This window comes from Penicillium rubens (genome assembly GCF_028828025.1).
Source record: "Penicillium rubens strain IBT 27055 chromosome Unknown utg000001l_segment0_segment0, whole genome shotgun sequence".
Taxonomy (NCBI): Eukaryota; Fungi; Ascomycota; class Eurotiomycetes; order Eurotiales; family Aspergillaceae; genus Penicillium; species Penicillium rubens.
In genome coordinates, this window is record NW_026890599.1 from 5,055,227 (window position 1) to 5,073,287 (window position 18,061).

The following is an 18,061-nucleotide window of genomic DNA, read 5'->3' on the forward strand; positions in this document are numbered from 1 at the left end:
GTATCTCTCATTGCGAAATGAGGCTTTAAAATAGCTAAAATGATGCTAAAATAGTTCTAATCTAATCCTTTTCTTTTCTTTATGTCCATATTATTTTCAGTAATCATCTCCATCGCCCTTCTCAGCCACTTGCTGCAAAACCTGCAGTTCCATCTTCTCAAAGCCCTCAACGGCCTGACCATACTGCTCAAAGATCCCCTTTTGATACCCGTCCGCAATTTTCTCAATGAACTCAGCCTCATTCCACCGCTGCCCGATCAGGTCCTCAAATGTTTGACCGGGCTGTCGCTCGATACCCCAAACAGCCTTGTATGCGGCGCCCAGGGCGCAGGCATTGTCGCCAACGTCGAGCGAATATACGCCCTCAACACCGCCGAGGATCTCACCAGCAATTTTGGCAATTGCCTTGTTCTTAGATCCTCCGCCAACGAGATAAACTCGGCGTGGCTGTGAGGGAAGTCCACCTCCAGGGTTCTCGGTAAGGTCTCGAGACCGCAAGCGACATGAAAGCAACTGGCTCTCGATAATGGCGCGGGCTTCGTCCTGCGGCGAGTTCCATCCATCGGTCGTCTCTTTTAGATTCCCGGTATTGGCATCGTATGTAAAGCGCCATTGGCCCTTAGGGATGTTTGGTACGATCTCGTGTCTCGGGAAGAACAGGCCCATCTTCATCGGGTCCGTTGGGCTCTGTTGGCCCAACGGGGCAGTCTGCAATGCAACCTTGTCAAAGTTGGCCCAGGGCTGGGCAGGGGTATCCTTCAGGCTCTCATTGATGGCGTCTCGGACGTGCTCACGGGCCAGGCCACCGTTCTTATAGCACAGCATGAACATGTACAAGCCGGGGGTAGTAGGGTGGTTGAAGAAGTGTGTGGCCGGATCGGGTTTGTAGCTGGGGGTGGACATGAGGAAGGTAGTAGAGGTGCCAAGCGAAACCATTGCATCCGATGGCAGCAACGGTAGCGCAAGAATGGTCGCCGGGTTATCGCCAGTTGCTGGAATGACCGTACAGTCCGGGCTGAAGCCGAAACGCTCCACGAAGTATGCATGCACGGAGCCTAGGTGCAGGCCTCCATCTTCCGGTACCTCCCCGAGCTTCTGCTTGAGATCCTCAACTCCAAAAGCACCCGAACAGAGCTGAATCAAGCCCTCGTCGTACGCCCCTTTCTTGATGTTCCACAAGTTCATCCCACACACGTCGGAGATGTCGAATGGGGCTATATGGCCTAGGAAAAGTGATGCCAAGAAAGATGACACCAACGAGATTCTCGAGGTCTTTTTATAAACCTCCGGGTGTTTCCTTGTGAACCGGAGGATTTGAGGACCTGTGAATCTCTGATTACATTGCATTGTCAGCACGCTTGTCCCGCATATACTTAGACTTCGAGGGCTTCTTACATGGTGCGCTTTGCTTCCGGTGGCCTGCGCCAAATGTTTGCGATCGCCGAGAGCAGCGTCAAACTCGTCACATTCATTCTGAGTGCTCGAGTCTTGCCAATTGGGACTGTATGGGTGGGAGAAAGCGCCTTCCAGCTGTTCCTCAAGGGATTTGCTGGAATCCAGATTGCGGAGAAGGGACTCCGCATTCTGACCCCAGTATACACTTCCGTGCTGCTGTCCCGCACCACTAATTCCTTTCACGCGGCGGAAATCGAGACCCTGCTTGCGCAGAGTTTCTAGCACACCGTCCAATGCCTGCAGCCACAAAGCGACCGGGGCAAACACTTCGTGTTCGGCTTCATTGTTCAGCACACCTTTTTTGATCGGGAACCCCTTCGAGTCGGCATCGAAGTCGAATTTGGCAGCGTGGACCACTTTAAGATCGGAGTTGACAACTAATCCCTTCAATTGCTGCGTCGAGAGATCGAATCCAATGTAGAGGGGACTGTCTGATGCCATGGTGGAAAGAGATACAGTTCCAGGCAATAGAGTAACAGGAAAGAAATAAAGTAAACTAGGAATCTGCTAGATTTTCCAGATTTAGGCAAAAATAATCGAAAGATCAAGGGATGAATCCGGAAAAAGAAGAAAAAGAAGTGTCAAGTGCAAGCGGCAAGATTCCCAGGTGGGATGAACCGATGATGTAAAGGGACTATAACCGGTCCCGGTCTATGGTGGGCTCTACAATATATAACATCTATGGACCCTCCTATGATTCCTTTTATAAGTAGCGGAGTATAGTTGAAAAAGTGGGAAAGTGAACACCGAGAAACCAAATTAGGGTAAGCTCATCCAGGAATGTCAAGTGAAGCCCGAGATGTCCGGGTAAATAGCTGCTCTGCTAAATTCTCGGTAGAATAGAGAAATGCCCCCACTATATACGGGGTACTATATTGTGTGTTATATGTTGTAGCTGGAATGTCTGCTATTTCTGCTATATCGATTATATTATAGACTTGTTTTATATTCAATCTATACTCATAGATCTCGCCAAGGGTATCATTGCAAAATTCTATCCCTATTGCTGCTTTCGAGCATGGGGTGTCTCTGGGTCACCACTAACATCCCGTGCGACGAACTCATCAGAGAACGTGAGTTCCTGATGTTCCGCGGGAATGAAGCGGACCTTGATGCGCTTCACACCACGAACTTCAGATCCAACAGTCTGGCGAACCACCTCTTCGATGTGTCGTGACCGACTAATAGCCCAGGCCCCCGGAACAGCCAACTCAATGTCCATCAGGTAGTTTTGACCGGATTTCATGCCCTGCACGTCACGAACAATCACTTCGTGTCCATCTTCCATATCCTTCAAGGCTTTGGAGGCGGCATCCTCCACAGAGTGTCGGATCTCCTCATCGACCGTAGTATCTGCCAACTCCAAAAGAGAGGTACATGTGTTGCCCCAACCGGCTTTGATGACCATCAAGGAGATCAGGACTCCGCCAACTGGATCCAGCCAGGTGGCGTCTTGGAAGACATAACTTCCTCCAATTGTGAAAAGGGCGACGATACTCGTCAGGGAGTCGATGCGGTGGTGAACGGCGTTGGATGCAAGCACGGACGACTTGCGCTCTTCGGCAACCTTCATAGCTGGGATATAGTTAGCCACCTGATGGATATAAACAGCCAAATCCCTATATCTCTCTTCACTTACTAGCACGGTAAAGCCACTCCTTAACCACGATCGAGCCTGCTGCGATCCACGCCGCGTGGATGCTAGGACCAATTGGCCCATGACTGTGTGAGTGACCATGTCCCAGAAGTCCAGAGTGAGCTACTGTTTCAGCCGCCTCGGGGTAGAACTGAGCTAGTAGGACCTGTCCCGCGTTGAGACCCATAAACACTCCTCCGCAGAGCAGAAGCCCACTAACTCCTAGCGCACCGATGCTCTCGATTTTGCCATATCCATTAGGAAATCGTTCGCTCGGGGGTTTCAGGGACCAGGCGACAGTTCCCAGAGTCAAAAAGTCGGAGACGAGATCAGTAAGCGCGTGGTAGGCGTCGGCGATGAGGGATTGAGAGTTGAAGACGTAACCGCCAATGAATTTTCCAATTGCCATACACAAATTAGCGACAAGACCAATGCGTGTAATGCGAACACCCGCGTCGTGTTTGTTTTTGGAGGTTAGGTAGGTATTATCGTGGTGGTGGTGGTGGTGACCGTGGCCGTGGCTATGGCCATGGTCCCTAGTTTGTGTCATAGCGAGGGATGTCGAACGTGGAATGGAACGAGGTCTGGAGTGAAAAATAAAGGAAGAAGCGTCTTTTAAAACGGGAGAAGTAAATATACGCCGCTGGGCAGTAAAAGATAGAGAGATCCGTAAGTGGAGAGGACGAAGCCTGCATAGGGGCTGCGTCAGCGGCATCGCGTCAAAGGCACGCGAGCATGAAAATTGGGCCGAGTGTTCTTTGTGTTCTTTTGTGTTCTTTGTGTACTTGTAGTTAAAACAGTTTTAGTTTCAGTTTACACATCTCTAAAAAAGATCAGATGTCTTACGGTGGGATGTTCATGTCATCCGGCAAATTCCTTGATTTTCCGTTTCCAGTCTGCACTTGCACTGTATTTCTCCCTATGACCATCTCCATGACTCCTATTGATCCCCTGAAATCGGACTACTCCCCGGAACCTATCAGGATCCTTCTTTATCAATTCATCTTATTTTAGTATACATAGTCTTTGACGAACCTTGAGTCTTAGATATCTTCTTACGCAAGTATCCGCCAAGCATTCAACTACGCAATCGTTGGAGAATCTCCACTTCCGTTCCGCCCAAGACAACTGGACGTACGTTGTATAATGGTGCGTCTTCAATGACGACGCCTGCCATTCGGATCCCCTTTACGGGACCATTGCCGCCTGCTATCATAACGCCTCCAACTGCAACAACACTTGCAGGGGCAATCGAGGCCATCTGCACTTTCTTCACTGCACCACCGTCCTTAAATCTCCGCGGGGTCGATGTGGGGAGACATTCCCAGACGGTACTACTGACTGGCGCAGGTATCTCTGTCGCGTCTGGTCTGTCGGATTATCGAGGCGATCAGGGTACCTACCGGCGCAACAAATCCTATCGTCCGATTTACTACCATGAGTTCATCTCACGTCATGAGTCGCGCAAGCGGTATTGGGCGCGTAGCTTCATCGGATGGCCTGGGCTTGTGAAAGCAAAGCCGAACTCGACACATTGGGCAATTAAAGGTCTTGGTGAGAAAGGATACATCAGTTCCGTGGTGACGCAGAATGTCGACTCGTTTCATTCCCTCGCACATCCGGACCTGTCTACCCTCGAACTACACGGATACTTGCGATCGGTCGTCTGCACTAGCTGTCGAAACCAACTTCCCCGCGCTGACTTTCAAGCATCGCTGGAGAAACTCAATCCAGCTTGGGCGGAGTTTTTGGCTCGTATGGTTGCAGAGGGTGCGCTCGATACCGATAATCCGGAGGAGCAACGGCAGAAAGGCTTGAAGCTGAACCCGGATGGCGATGTTGATCTCGCTGAAGCGCCATATTCTACTTTCCGTTATCCTTCATGTCCGACCTGCTTGGAGAACCCTCCCACGCTGAGCGATGGCACGAAGGCTATTGTAGAGGTAGAGAGCGACGGTGCATTATCGCCGGGTTCAAACGCTGGCATTTTGAAACCTGCAGTCATCATGTTCGGTGAAAATATTGATCCACTGGTCAAAGCAGCGGCTGAAGAGGCGATCGACGATGCTGGGCGGCTACTCATCTTGGGTAGCAGCCTAGCGACTTTCTCGGCGTGGCGCCTGGTGGAACGAGCACATCAACGAGGCATGCCTATTGGTATTATCAATGTTGGCGGCGTCAGGAATGAAGCCCTGCTATTTGCAAATGTTGGACATGGACCCTCTGCTCATGTCCGGTGTAGCCATCCATCCCAGTCAGTCCTCCCGACCGTTGTATCTCAACTCCCAGTCAATGTATAGATTTAGAAAATTAGATAAAAATATTCTAATATCAAGCTCATTGTGAAATAGCATAGTTACAACGAAAAAATAAAATAAAGATAAAGATAAAGATAGAAGTAAGAGTAAGAATATAAGCGCCTGCTACCTCAGGCCAAAAAAAGCCAAGTCTGATAAGTCCCGGCTCAGCGCGGGGCTCCTCCCTCACGTCCCAGCATGGAGCACTTCAGGGATTCTGCAGCCCCTTTAAAGATCGCCTCAAATCTGGTCTCTCCTGGTCATTTTCTCTTCCATTCTAAAAAACCATCGGGGCCACCGGCTTCCAAAGTTCCACAGAAAATGGACAAGTCTCAGCAGCCCAGTTCCTTCCAGCAACTGGAAAAGGTATGCCCTTCTACTTATTACCGGTCTTGGACCTTCACTAACTGGTATCCGTCTGATTTCTAGCTCGGCGAAGGCACTTATGCTACTGTACGTCTCGATCCCTCTCGATATCTCTCCGCTTCTCTCCCCCGCTCCTAGCTTGATCGCCACTCTCCCCGTTTCACCGCTGATGCAGAATACTACAGGTCTTTAAAGGGCGCAATCGTCAAACCGGTGAAATGGTGGCGTTGAAGGAAATTCACTTGGATTCCGAGGAGGGAACACCCTCGACGGCAATCCGTGAGATCTCCCTCATGAAGGAGCTGAAGCACGAGAGTATCGTCTCGCTCTACGATGTCATCCACACGGAAAACAAACTCATGCTTGTTTTTGAGTTCATGGACAGAGATCTGAAGAGATATATGGACACTCGCGGTGACCGTGGACAGCTGGATCCTGCCACGGTCAAATCCTTCATGCACCAGCTACTCAAGGGCATCGCCTTCTGTCACGACAACCGAGTCCTTCACCGCGATCTGAAGCCACAGAACCTCCTGATCAACAAGAAGGGCCAGCTCAAGCTAGGTGACTTTGGATTGGCTCGCGCATTCGGCATCCCGGTTAATACATTCTCCAACGAAGTCGTCACACTGTGGTACCGCGCGCCGGACGTCCTCCTCGGGAGTCGCACCTACAACACCAGCATTGACATCTGGTCCGCTGGCTGCATCATGGCAGAGATGTACACGGGCCGTCCGCTTTTCCCTGGCACAACCAACGAGGATCAATTGATCAAGATCTTCCGTCTGATGGGCACACCATCCGAACGTACATGGCCCGGCATCTCCCAGCTGCCAGAATACAAGTCCGACTTCCAGATCTACGCCACACAGGATCTGTCGCTGATCGTCCCTCAAATGGATGCTATCGGGATGGATCTGCTGAACCGTATGCTCCAACTCCGTCCGGAGATGCGCATCAGTGCCAACGAGGCCCTGCAGCACCCATGGTTCCATGATCTGCCTCAGATCCAGGCTAAATTGCAGCAGCAACACCAGCAGCAGCAGATGGCTGGATATGGGGGCATGATTCCCCCGCAGCCCGCTTATTAGCGGTCTAGACTGCGCATGACGAGATGACGAGCTCGATTAGACAATTGGACATGGGAGAATTCGGCGTTATACCCGATGATGGATATTTTTGTTCACCTTTTTTTTTTCTTTCTTTTTTTTTACACCTGACATTGTGCATTTGGGGCCAGTTTTGTCAAAGATGAGAAGTATCTGGCCTGCTTGGAGATGTATTTCCTTCGGAACACTGGTTCTGACTTGATGATGCTTTGAAGCAGGGCTCCAGATGTTATCACCATTCTGCCTGCCGTCTTCCAAATAGCTTTTTCTCGAGAAATTCATTCTACCATCCACCCCAACCTGTATTTATTAACATACAGAAACATGTGAAACAAGCGCTTGGGCCTAGTTCAAATGTCCCCGTTGGAACTGCAATCCATGGGGATATCTTGGCTAATGGCTGCAACTGGTTCTTTGTCCACCAAGGATTTTCGGAACAAACAAGCTCATGGCTGCTACACTGCGCTTTATTATTAAGTACCCAACTGTAAGTGCTTAGAGCAACCCTTTCAAGCATTCAAGCATTTGAATGTCTTCATGTCCGTTCGGAGAAATCTTTCAAACATGCAGTTACCCGTATTTCAATCTAGTCTGCAATAGTGAGCTGTGAAAATATCGGGGGAAAACAGTGCTAGTGTCACACAACTGACTTTATAGGATTCCACAAGGTCTCTACAATTGTTGCCACTATTGTCACTGGTGTGCCCTTTGGCATATTCAAGTTACTTCACTAAGCATTGTTAAAAGACAGCTGCGCGGGACAAGGACAGCCTAAACAATGACTTTAATTATTAGTGCAACCCACTATCCTTCGGCTTGTCTATGCAGTCCAGTACTGGCCCTTTATCCAATCCCCTACCTATATCGCAAATCCCGGGAGATTGCACGTTGTGGTACCACCCAAGGAATCGTTCGCATGTCTTTCCCTGTACCGGTTGGAGCCCTGTCCCAGTGTTTGAGACGAATATCATTTAAAAGATATCCTGCTTGGTTCTTACCCCTATTCTTGGCAGTTGTTGGAAGCTAATAACTGTTGGGACCGCGCTCTCTGTTTCATGGGCATCAGGCTAGCATCTTCCTAGCTACAGGCCGATGGGAATAACAGCAATATGCTGATTGGGTCCGTCTTGCCTTATCTGTCATTTGGCTTTTTTCCTCCCTTTATTTGTTGCCTGTTTCGGATAATAAGCAGGTGGTATTGTGCTTTGGTCATATATGCTTTTGCCTTCGGTTTCGAGGGTGAACCATATCGCAAAGATACGTCCCGCTGGTAGATCTCTATCATCTGGATCCTCAATCTGTCACAAGCCAACTTGGCTTTGTTGAACCACGAGGATCTTCTCGGTTCATATCTGCTGTTGGATATAACATTCAGGTGCTGGAAGCCCTCCCCCCTCGCGACTAGGTCAGGTCATAGACCATGATACCATGACCCTGACAGAACAGCAAATATTGGCCATCTCGGCCACAGAGCGTGTGTGCTCGACTATTTCCCTGGTTGGCACTTTTGTTATAGTCGCTACTTTTATGTGGTCCCCCACGTTCCGTAAACCCATCAACCGATTGGTGTTCTATGCATCATGGGGAAATATCGTGGCTAATATAGCCACCATCATATCGGCAGACGGGACTCATTCTGGGGTTGAGAGTTCCCTGTGCCAGTTCCAGGGGTTTTTGATTCAATGGTTCGTGTCAAGTCGGTAACTAAATACCCCTTAACACACGACCACTAACAAGCAAGGATAGGTTCATGCCCGCCGATGCCCTATGGACATTTGCAATGGCATGCAATGTCTACCTAACATTCTTCCACAAATACGACTCCGAGCAACTACGCCGGCTCGAATGGAAATATGTGCTCTGCTGCTACGGTGTTCCATTCGTTCCAGCTTTCGCATTCTTCTTCGTCCAGACCCAAGCCCGAGGCCGGATATATGGCTCCGCCATTGTAAGCACAACCATAAAGCATTCCCTTCTATTGGTCTATACTAACCTAACTACCATCCGACAGCTGTGGTGCTGGATCTCTGTACAGTGGTCCTTCCTGCGCATCGCCATATTCTACGGACCAGTCTGGCTCATTATCTCATTGACCTTCGCCATCTACCTACGAGCAGGGACGGTGATTTACCAGAAACGACGCCAGCTTCGAAACCTCGGCGGGATCGACTCAGATCTTGTCCCAGAATCTCCCTTTGCTATGTTAACCGGCATCCAAGTCACCAGGGAGATTGCCTGTTCTACTCCAGAGCGTCGGTCATTGTCGGAGGGCAATGCGCGCGGATTGCCGTCTGCTGCGTTCAGAGCATACTCGGTCACGATCGAGGGCGGGAGTACGGCCAACACATTGCAAGATTCCAGAACAAAAATAGGGCCCAGTCCTCTTCAGCGGGAGAATTCCGGCAAGACCGCGCGACCGGATGGACAAGACTCGCGGAGGTCGACGTCCACGGAAGCTAGTTCGGCTACGTGGGCATATACGAAATACGCTATGCTGTTCTTCATTGCATTACTTGTTACATGGGTAGGTCTAGTGGAAGTCCATTATAGTCTGAAAATTGTTCTCGGTTCTTTTCGTGTGTTGATTTGTTCGACATTGCAGGTTCCCTCGACGATAAACAGAGTCTATTCCCTGGCTCGTCCGAATGACTTTAATTTCAGTCTCAACTATGCATCTAGCTTCGTCCTTCCACTCCAGGGCTTTTGGAATAGCCTTATATACGTCTCTATCTCATGGCCCGCATTCAAGTTACTTTGGTCTGACATCCATAACCGCGTATGCTCATGGCGCGTATCCCGTCCGGTGACGAATTTACAATCCTTCCATTTACGGAAAGGCTCTCAAAGCTCGACTCCTGCTCTCTTGGTAAAAGCCGAGCATGAGGGGGACAGACACCGAAGTTGGCTGGGCTTAGATCCATCAAGTTAGGGCTAGGAGGTGGTTAATAGCTGAATGCTATGTTTCCTTTACAATATGCTATACGCACTACTTCACGTAACCAATATACCCATTTTAACACTATTTAGCATTTAGCGAAATATAACTACCAAAAAACAATCAAATATCGATGTAGTGTGTCTCATCAATTCGATATATATAAGCACGTGACCGGCGCGTCGCGTTGAACAGAGTCCGTCCAACACCCAGACCCAAATTCCTAAAGAACCACAAACAGCCTCCTGTACGCCACTCACTCCATAGCTGCATGCTCTCCGTTGCTTCCCACTCTCCGACTCTACTCCGGCAACCGAAACACCCACCATGCCCGAATCAAACTCCCACCACCCGCCCGCCGCGTCGCCGTCCCCTCCCCCGCCAGCTCCAATCTCCCAAACCCCGGGCCCGCGCGCCTCACGTCTAAGCCAAGTCTTCGAACAGGCTCTGGCACGCACACTCCGTGCAAACTCATATGCGAACTTTGCGGGCTGTTTCCCGACACCTGCGCGCCATGTTCCTGCCAGCTTGGAGGGTGTCTGGCGGCAGCTGAACGCGAAGCTGGAAGCAAATGCCAAGGCTGAGTTTGATGATATTATCGCAGAAAGGGATGCGGTGGCGCATTTGAATGAGCTTGATCGGCTGGTTGGGGATGCGAGGGCTAGAAAGGAGCGGGAGGGAGAGAATGCCGAGGGGCAAGAGAGAATAGTGTATGTTGAATGGATTTGGCCGTTTATTCGGACTATGTTGGGTTTTTTGTGCTATTGGTTCTGACTTCTAACTTTGTTTACTACAGTGCGCATACACTCGGCGCCGAAGATCTGTACAAGGCGCACCTTACGCCCTATCTGCAGGAAGCGCAGTCGACCCTCAACGCCAGACTCGAGGCTACGCATGCGGAAAACGCGGAGCTTGCGCAGACTGTGCAGGCTCAGAGGCTAGAAATTGAGCGGCTATTGTCACATCTTGGATTGGTCGTTTCGGATATTGAGGGTGCTGCTTCGGCGGCCACCCAATTCAGCAGACAACATCACATTCGCCAGGACGCGATCCAGATGGATGAGGAGGTGAAAGCCCGTCCGGGCCTATGAGCTGCGGAAATTGTTTCTCTATCCGATTCATGATGAAATCAGGGCACTCAATTCCCTGCCGTCAACCATTCCGTCTTCCACCATATCCTGCGCCACGACTATCACCTGTTGGAGGTCCGTTGACTTGAGCTGCTCGAGCTTCGTATTCTGGCCTTCGATCGCTGCAGCAATTGCCTCCTTGCAAGTTCCGTCGCGTTCTTCCTCGGCTGCTCCGTCGCGGCGGGCCAGAGCTGTTGCTCCGCGGTAGTACGTCTGAGCGTTGCGCAAGAGCATAGCTCCGTTCTGCTTCGCCATGGCGTGGTTCCAGGGCGCTCTTCCAAGACGCCATCGGTGCATCTCAGCATCTCCGCGTCCAAGGTGGATCTTGGGCAGGTTGTCGGCATCCGGGAGCTTGCTAGCAGCCGTCAATGCATCCAGGGCAGTTGAAAGCGACTTCCAACGCAATGCTACTGCGTTCTCAAATGCCTCGTCATCCTCTGATGGGGGGATGTCCGAAAGCGCCTGGTTCAGCGATGTGAGCGCATCCGCTTTACCACACAGTCCTGCCGGGTCCGCGGATACGTCCAGCTCGGGGCCAAAAACATGTCCAACCTCCTGCTGGTAGGTTTGGATATCGGTATGTCCGCCTCGGTAGAGCAAATCGTTCAAGGCACAGATGAACTTAGCGCGCGCCAAGGCCGCCTCATACTGTCTGTCCGAACCTTCGGCATAAGCAGGCAGTCGTGAATGCACAAGCTCCGACGAGTATTCCTGCACCCAGCCAACACCGCCGGCACCCGGATTCGAAGTCAACAAGTTGCACAGCGTAGTCAAGGTCTCCAGCTGCGCCACCGCCGTGTCCACGAGTGTATTTTTCGTGACGGGCTCCACAATCATCGCCCACTGTTCTTGCTCCTCCTCGCCTGTGGACTCAGCTTGGGACTTCTCCACGGCCTGTGGTACAACCTCCGGCTCCGGTGGTGGCACATCCCCGGATTCCATCTGTTCGATCTCCTCTTGCATTTGCGTGTACTTCATCTCCTGTACGATCAGACACCGCTGGAACAGCTCAACTGCCTCTTGTAGGTAGGTTCCCGCTTGCATCTGCTGTTCTTCGTCAGGATGCTTTAGGTTTGACATCAACTCCGCTAGACTGGTCAGCACCTGGCCCGAATTGAACAACACGTCAGCATTGTCCTGCTCCAAAGCCAGTGCATCCCGGTGTGACTGCAGCGCAACCTGCAAGATCTCCCCCTGTGGCGCTGTTAACTGGGCCGCTAGTTTGGGGTGCTGGGTGATTTCATATTGGACCCGTGCTCTGGGTGGCTTGTTAGTAAAAGCTAAACTTGAAACAAGAGCTTTTCATCATGGACGAAATTGAAAAATGCGAGACATTGGCTTGTTTCGATGTCGGTTTGAACTATACATACTTGTTGTAAGCTAGATCAAATGTCCCCGGATGTTTCTGTAGTCCTTCGTCATAGTTGGTGATGGCCCGCATAAAGAAGCGCATGGACTTGGCCGCATCTCCGGCCCGCCATTTCTCGCCGGCTTCTTCTAGTTCCACGCCGGCTGGGGAGGTAGTTAGCAATTTTGGCTGTTGATTTTATTGGCTTATTGACAAATACACACCTGCAAGAAAATCATCTGCCGTCACAGGCACCTATATAAAAATGTATGAGATCATGACCAAGCTATTCTGTGCGGGGTATCTCTACCACATACATGTTTTGAGGCAGCCTTCTTCTTTGTCTTGGTCTCCCTAAGGAAGGATTTTGGCTTCGGCATATCTGCAGGAATGCTGTTGATTGAATTGAATGAGAGTCGACAGAGATGGCAGTGCACCTTGAAATTGAAAGTAAATCCGGCAGAATTTGCGCGGTGACGGAGTTCGGAGTATACTTTGTCACTTTCACCTGCTTTCACCTGCTTTCATCTTGACTACATCTAATAATGATAACAATAGTTATTGTCCTGGTCTGAGGGTTAGTACTTGTTAATTTTGTGAAAGACTTCAACTATAGAATACTTCAGCTTTAGAATGTGCGAATGAAAGACACTCAAAGCCCCTTCGAAACTGCATGCCAAGACTACCTAGGTAGATGACCGGTGTAAGCAGTCTTGTTTCATGCTTTTGTTGTTTCGCAGTAAAAGGGAGGTCTGTGTTGCCTCTGTAAAGATGATAGTTGTATAGGCCGTACTATCCCTTGCTGCTATAGTACCTCTAATATAGATAGATAGTAAATAAGCTACTAAGCTACCCAAATTTCACACACACCTCAGTATTACAATATACAATACTACAATAGAGTCACTAAAAGTTAAAGTATCAATAGTAGGACCTAATTTCCCATATCAAGTACCTTGAGTACTTGCCGAGATGATCGGCTCGCGTGGCAGCACGTGGCAAAGATATTCCCGGTTAAAGCTTTCTTGACATCAGAAGGGAATTAAATCATTCCGAGGTTATTGATCAATGACTTCAATGTTCTGATTTGTTACTATAATCACAAATACCCACCTTGTGAAGTTTCATTGCCTTGAATTGCACATCTTACGATTACGTCGATCTTTCCATAAAAATCCCTTCCACCCCTTTCCCGCCACACATTGTCTTTCCCCACCACTTTGACCCACCCCGTTTCGTCTTCTCCTTTCTGTGACTGAGGTCTATTTCTACTCCTATATTGTACACTGCATTGGTACCTTTGCGCCTGGTTCCAACACACCTTCGACGAAGTATTCTGAGTATGTCTCCCTTGGAGATTCATGATCGCCACTTGACAGTAATACCCGCTAACAAGTCAATCCTGCAGGCTGCATTCCATTCCAGGCCTTCATATACCTACAATTCGAAACCCTACCCCTCTTTCGGCGCAAATCTCTTTTTAATAACCATATCACCTCCTGGAAATGGCCCGCCAGCCCTCTCTCGACTCTGAGCGTCCCATCATGGCCCAATCGGTAGGAGTTCCCCCGTCCATATCCACCTCATCTGCCCACCGTAGGGCCTTTGCATTCGCGTTAGCGAGAACCAAGCAAGTCTAACCTATAAGTTGTTGCAGAACCGAAACTCGAAGCGATTCTCCACTGTCAGTGGAAGCCCCTCGCTGGCTGCCTCCGATCGCACAAACGGCACTCTTCCCACCGGTGACCCCAGAATCGCGGACATGTACCACCTCCACGATGGCTTCGAGCGCCTCGAAAGCAAGCCTCTCAACAAGCAGCGGTTTGTCCCCACAGAGGAGAAGTCGAACAACCTGAACAAACTCGCTCTTGGGGCTAAGGTCGAGCGCGCTCTGGGCCGGAGAATGACTAGCCAAGACGCTGTCATGCGCAAGCCTCTCTCTGAGAAGGCTGAGCCAACTGAGTCGCCCTGATTGCGACGATACATCTAGCAGACATAGGACTTGTCATGTGCTTTGTTCGCTGTATGGTTGACCGTGATCGTTCGCTTGTGGTTTCTTATTTCTGATTTCTTATTTCTGTTTTTTCTTTTTCATTCCGACATCCCAGCCTCTATCAACACGGCTCTTATGATTGCAGTTCTTTTTCACAGTCATACTTTCATGTCCTATCATACCCCTCTTCTCTTTTTTTTTTTTTTTTTTTCTCTTTTTTGGATCAATTTGTGGCGTTTTGACTTGATGAGATGCGCATTATTTCCTTGAGTATGAACTTCCGGATCTGGTATTTTCTTTTCTTATTTCCTTGCCTAACTATCACATATCTTGAGCCATCATGAGAACTTTCCTCAACTTCATCTATATCCATTGAATTCCTAACAATATCATCCTTCTTGTATACTACGTTGTGCTATGCTTATCGAGACAAGAATAGTCCCTCCTCATACGACCTATGTCCTTGACGTAGGAAGTAATTTAATTTACTTAGGCCAAGATGGTAAGACTCATGTACTTTTGGATGTTCTTTATATATATAGGTCTACATATGAAGAGGAAAGGCTATAAACAAGCCCTGTACTTGGGGCACATTCTGCCGGGCGGTCATCCGCCAAGCCACGAAACCCGCACGGAGTCAAAGAGAAGGAAGTTCTTTTCTTCGAAGGCGAATTCCCACAGCTTCATTCCACCTCTTTTCTTGTTTCCCATTTCCTGACTTTGTCCATCTTGGAGACCCACATTTTCTCGATCTCTCTCATCTTCCTCTCAAAACCCCATCTCCCGACTCTTTCTCTCTTCCATACTTCCCGCTTTTCCGCAATCTCAAAGCGCCTTTTCTTATTTCGATTCTTTTGCTTTCCTTCTATCCTCTTCAATTGCTTGCATTGGCTCCATTTCGCATTGTGAGTTCCGCTATCATATCCAATTCGACCACTTGGTCAGAACCTTGGTCAAAACCTCGAGACTAATGACTTACCAGTGAAGCGAGGGAAACGAACATTTCCATTTTTCTAGACAGTTCATCACTTGCTTTTTGACCCAAAAAAAAGCCTTTATAGTATCGGCCATTATTTTTGCCGCGCTCGGTTACTTTTAATCTCATTTTCCACCCGAAACCGAAGATAAAACCCCTCAATCCTACGCCATGGCCGACATGACTCAGGTTCCCATCAATGGCAACTACCCTGCCCAGCACGGTTACCCCGAATCCTACAACCATGCTTCTGTCACTATGAACACTGCTGCCAGCTTCCAGCCCGCGCAGTCCTCCACCCCGACAACCGCCACGCCCACCGACCAGCAGAAGAATGAGATCTCCAAAGATGAGGTGGGCTGGTACTTTGTCGAGCAGTACTACACCACCATGAGCCGCAACCCCGACAAGCTTCACCTGTTCTACTCCCGCCGCTCTCAGCTGGTTTTCGGCACTGAGGCTGAGTCGGTTCCCGTCACCGTTGGCAGTAAGGTAAGCTTGATTCGATCCCTCAATGTGAAAGTTATCTAACAAATCACCCCCACTTTCATAGGCCATCAACGAAAAGCTCAACTCGTTGAAGTTCCAGGACTGCAAGGTGCGCGTCCTGAACGTTGATTCTCAGGCATCTTTCGACAACATCCTGGTCTCAGTCATCGGTGAGATCTCCAACAACTCTGAGCCGTCCCGCAAGTTCGTGCAGACTTTCGTCCTCGCTGAGCAGCCCAACGGCTACTATGTTCTTAACGATATCTTCCGATACATGTATGAAGAGCTAGAAGAAGAACTCGAGCAGCCTGCCCCGGCTGCGCCTGCTGAAGCCCCTGCGGCCGCTGCCGAGGTTCCCGCTGAGGAGCCCCAGGTGGTTGATGAAGCCGCTATCTCCCAGGTCGATGAGAAGCTTGAGGAGGTTGAGGCAAACGGTGAGGTTGAGGAGCCCAAGGAGGCTGCTCCCCAGACCAACGGCGCTCCCATTGAGGAGACCCCAGCTCCTGTTCCTGCCGTCGAGGCTGAAATTGTGAACGAGGAGAAGCCTGCCACCCCTGAGCCCACTCCCGCTCCCGAGAAGGAGGAGGTTCCTGAGAAGGAGACGGCCACTCCCGCTGCCCCTAAGACCTGGGCTAGCATTGCGACTACCTCTTTCGCCGCTAAGGCCGCTGCTGCCGCCAAGGCTTCGGCCGCCCAGGCTGCTCCTGCTCAGGCTGCCCCTGCCGCCCCTGCTGCCCCTAAAGCTGCTGCTCCCGCTGCTCAGGCCCCCACCGCTCCCGCTGCTGCCACCCCCGCCCCCGCGGAGCCTGCCCGTCCTCAGGAGACCCCTTCCACCGAAGCCGGATGGCAGACCGCCGGCGATGGCCACAAGAAGTCGCAGCCCCGTGCTGAGGAGACCGTCCTTGCTTATATAAAGAACGTCAACGACAAAGTCGACGCCAGCCTGCTTAAGCAGACCCTGGCTCGTTTCGGCAAGCTGAAGTACTTCGATGTCAGCCGCCCCAAGAACTGCGCCTTTGTTGAATTCAACGAGCCCTCTGGTTATACCGCTGCCGTTGCCGCCAACCCCCACCAGATTGGCAGTGAGCAGATCCTCGTTGAGGAGCGCCGCCCCCGTGGCAATGCTTACGGCAGCAATGGCTTCCCCGCCGGCCGTGGAGGTGGTGCCGGCCGTGGTCGTGGTGACCGCGCTGGCAGCCAGGGCCGTGGTGGCTTCCAGCGTGAGGGCCGTGGCAGCTTCACTCCCCGTGGCCGCGGTGGGAACGTTGCTGCTAAGGGTCGCCCCAGCCAGGCCCAAGCCGCTTAAACACTTTTTACGTGATTTTGATGATCCTCTACGTTCTACTTCACCGTCGGTGTCATGTCTCTCGCAATTCCTGTGAGCATTCCTCCGCCGGATGATCTTTCCAGGATCTGTATTACTCCGATTTTGATTCTCTTTTTTCTTTTGCCCCGTCTCTTCCTAATGACATGTGTTACGTGACTATTGCCTCCCCCTTTTTTCCCGTCACAGTGCATATTAGCGGTTGGTCCGGGTTGGCTGGAAAAGTTGCGTCTCTTTCCTTCCCTCTGGGCACTTGTGTTTTAACCTGAACTTTTTTTTTTTTTTTTTTTTTTTTTTTTAAAGGGATCGGGTTTAGTCTTGGACATTCACGATTCTCTTTTATTTTGCACCATATTTCTTTCTTTGAGTGTCTTCTGCCATGATCTCTTCCTTGCTCCTTTCTTGCAAGACGTTATATCGCATCTTTTTTTTTTAACTAGCATAGCAAACTCCAGGGTTTTACGGTGGTGCGCCATCGGTCTTTCTTGTATTTTGCTTTCGATTTTCTTGGCTATGAGGACCGGTTCTCTTTCTGATGTGTAAATGGGATATGCTCAGGGGGGAATTATAACTGTATCATGGGATGAGCCTACCAAATATGGATTAGAGAATAATGAATCTCCGACTAAAAGTCCCTTTCGCTATACTTTACTTGACGACCCTTCCCTGATGTATCATCTTCTCACTTTCCTTCCAAGGTTCTCTTTTGTCTTCAGTCTTGTGTCCTGCTATTAAGCCTACCTGGGTATCTAAGAAGCCTACTTAGGTATGTCCCATGGATGCCGGTGTCCGGTCACTTCCTAGACTGGTCTTTGTGTGTCGGAGCTGACCATCTGATTGACCGCGGTTTTCAGGTTGCGAAATTATCTGGCCATTGATTCCCGCCTTGCTATCGCCTTGCTAAGACCTTGATTGACGCACCTGCCCATATATACCTACTGATTTTATATTAGAACTTGCTCAATGCACCTACTAATGTGTGCCTACATGTGCTGATTATATC

General features: G+C 50.1%; 9 protein-coding genes across 9 annotated transcripts; 6 read left to right on the forward strand and 3 right to left on the reverse strand.

The window, feature by feature from the left end:
- Positions 1 to 96: 96 nt before the first annotated feature.
- Positions 97 to 1,896, reverse strand: N7525_001968 (xylulokinase; the record flags this gene model as incomplete). The annotated part of the gene is made up of 2 exons (XM_002557373.2): positions 97 to 1,332; positions 1,396 to 1,896. The coding sequence occupies 2 exons, from the start codon at positions 1,894 to 1,896 to the stop codon at positions 97 to 99; spliced, it is 1,737 nt and encodes a 578-aa protein (XP_002557419.2).
- Positions 1,897 to 2,455: 559 nt separating this feature from the next.
- N7525_001969 (cation diffusion facilitator family transporter) lies at positions 2,456 to 3,806 on the reverse strand (the record flags this gene model as incomplete). Its single annotated transcript, XM_002557372.2, has 2 exons — positions 2,456 to 3,030; positions 3,095 to 3,806. The coding sequence occupies 2 exons, from the start codon at positions 3,804 to 3,806 to the stop codon at positions 2,456 to 2,458; spliced, it is 1,287 nt and encodes a 428-aa protein (XP_002557418.2).
- A 445-nt stretch (positions 3,807 to 4,251) lies between these two features.
- N7525_001970 (putative SIR2 family histone deacetylase) lies at positions 4,252 to 5,391 on the forward strand (the record flags this gene model as incomplete). Its single annotated transcript, XM_061212119.1, has 1 exon — positions 4,252 to 5,391. One exon carries the CDS (start codon positions 4,252 to 4,254, stop codon positions 5,389 to 5,391), a length of 1,140 nt encoding a protein of 379 aa, XP_061071345.1.
- A 195-nt stretch (positions 5,392 to 5,586) lies between these two features.
- On the forward strand, positions 5,587 to 6,845 carry N7525_001971 (cyclin-dependent serine/threonine-protein kinase phoA; the record flags this gene model as incomplete). The annotated part of the gene is made up of 3 exons (XM_002557370.1): positions 5,587 to 5,754; positions 5,818 to 5,841; positions 5,940 to 6,845. 3 exons carry the CDS (start codon positions 5,587 to 5,589, stop codon positions 6,843 to 6,845), a joined length of 1,098 nt encoding a protein of 365 aa, XP_002557416.1.
- Positions 6,846 to 8,613: 1,768 nt separating this feature from the next.
- N7525_001972 (putative cAMP receptor-like protein) lies at positions 8,614 to 9,575 on the forward strand (the record flags this gene model as incomplete). Its single annotated transcript, XM_061212120.1, has 3 exons — positions 8,614 to 8,811; positions 8,875 to 9,387; positions 9,543 to 9,575. 3 exons carry the CDS (start codon positions 8,614 to 8,616, stop codon positions 9,573 to 9,575), a joined length of 744 nt encoding a protein of 247 aa, XP_061071346.1.
- Positions 9,576 to 10,125: 550 nt separating this feature from the next.
- On the forward strand, positions 10,126 to 10,889 carry N7525_001973 (PMF1/NNF1 family protein; the record flags this gene model as incomplete). Its single annotated transcript, XM_002557368.2, has 2 exons — positions 10,126 to 10,508; positions 10,595 to 10,889. 2 exons carry the CDS (start codon positions 10,126 to 10,128, stop codon positions 10,887 to 10,889), a joined length of 678 nt encoding a protein of 225 aa, XP_002557414.1.
- A 27-nt stretch (positions 10,890 to 10,916) lies between these two features.
- On the reverse strand, positions 10,917 to 12,656 carry N7525_001974 (uncharacterized protein; the record flags this gene model as incomplete). The annotated part of the gene is made up of 4 exons (XM_061212121.1): positions 10,917 to 12,186; positions 12,299 to 12,440; positions 12,501 to 12,531; positions 12,594 to 12,656. The coding sequence occupies 4 exons, from the start codon at positions 12,654 to 12,656 to the stop codon at positions 10,917 to 10,919; spliced, it is 1,506 nt and encodes a 501-aa protein (XP_061071347.1).
- A 1,125-nt stretch (positions 12,657 to 13,781) lies between these two features.
- N7525_001975 (uncharacterized protein) lies at positions 13,782 to 14,248 on the forward strand (the record flags this gene model as incomplete). The annotated part of the gene is made up of 2 exons (XM_002557365.2): positions 13,782 to 13,832; positions 13,934 to 14,248. 2 exons carry the CDS (start codon positions 13,782 to 13,784, stop codon positions 14,246 to 14,248), a joined length of 366 nt encoding a protein of 121 aa, XP_002557411.2.
- A 1,168-nt stretch (positions 14,249 to 15,416) lies between these two features.
- Positions 15,417 to 17,040, forward strand: N7525_001976 (NTF2 and RRM domain protein; the record flags this gene model as incomplete). Its single annotated transcript, XM_002557364.2, has 2 exons — positions 15,417 to 15,737; positions 15,799 to 17,040. 2 exons carry the CDS (start codon positions 15,417 to 15,419, stop codon positions 17,038 to 17,040), a joined length of 1,563 nt encoding a protein of 520 aa, XP_002557410.2.
- Between the last annotated feature and the right edge of the window lie 1,021 nt (positions 17,041 to 18,061).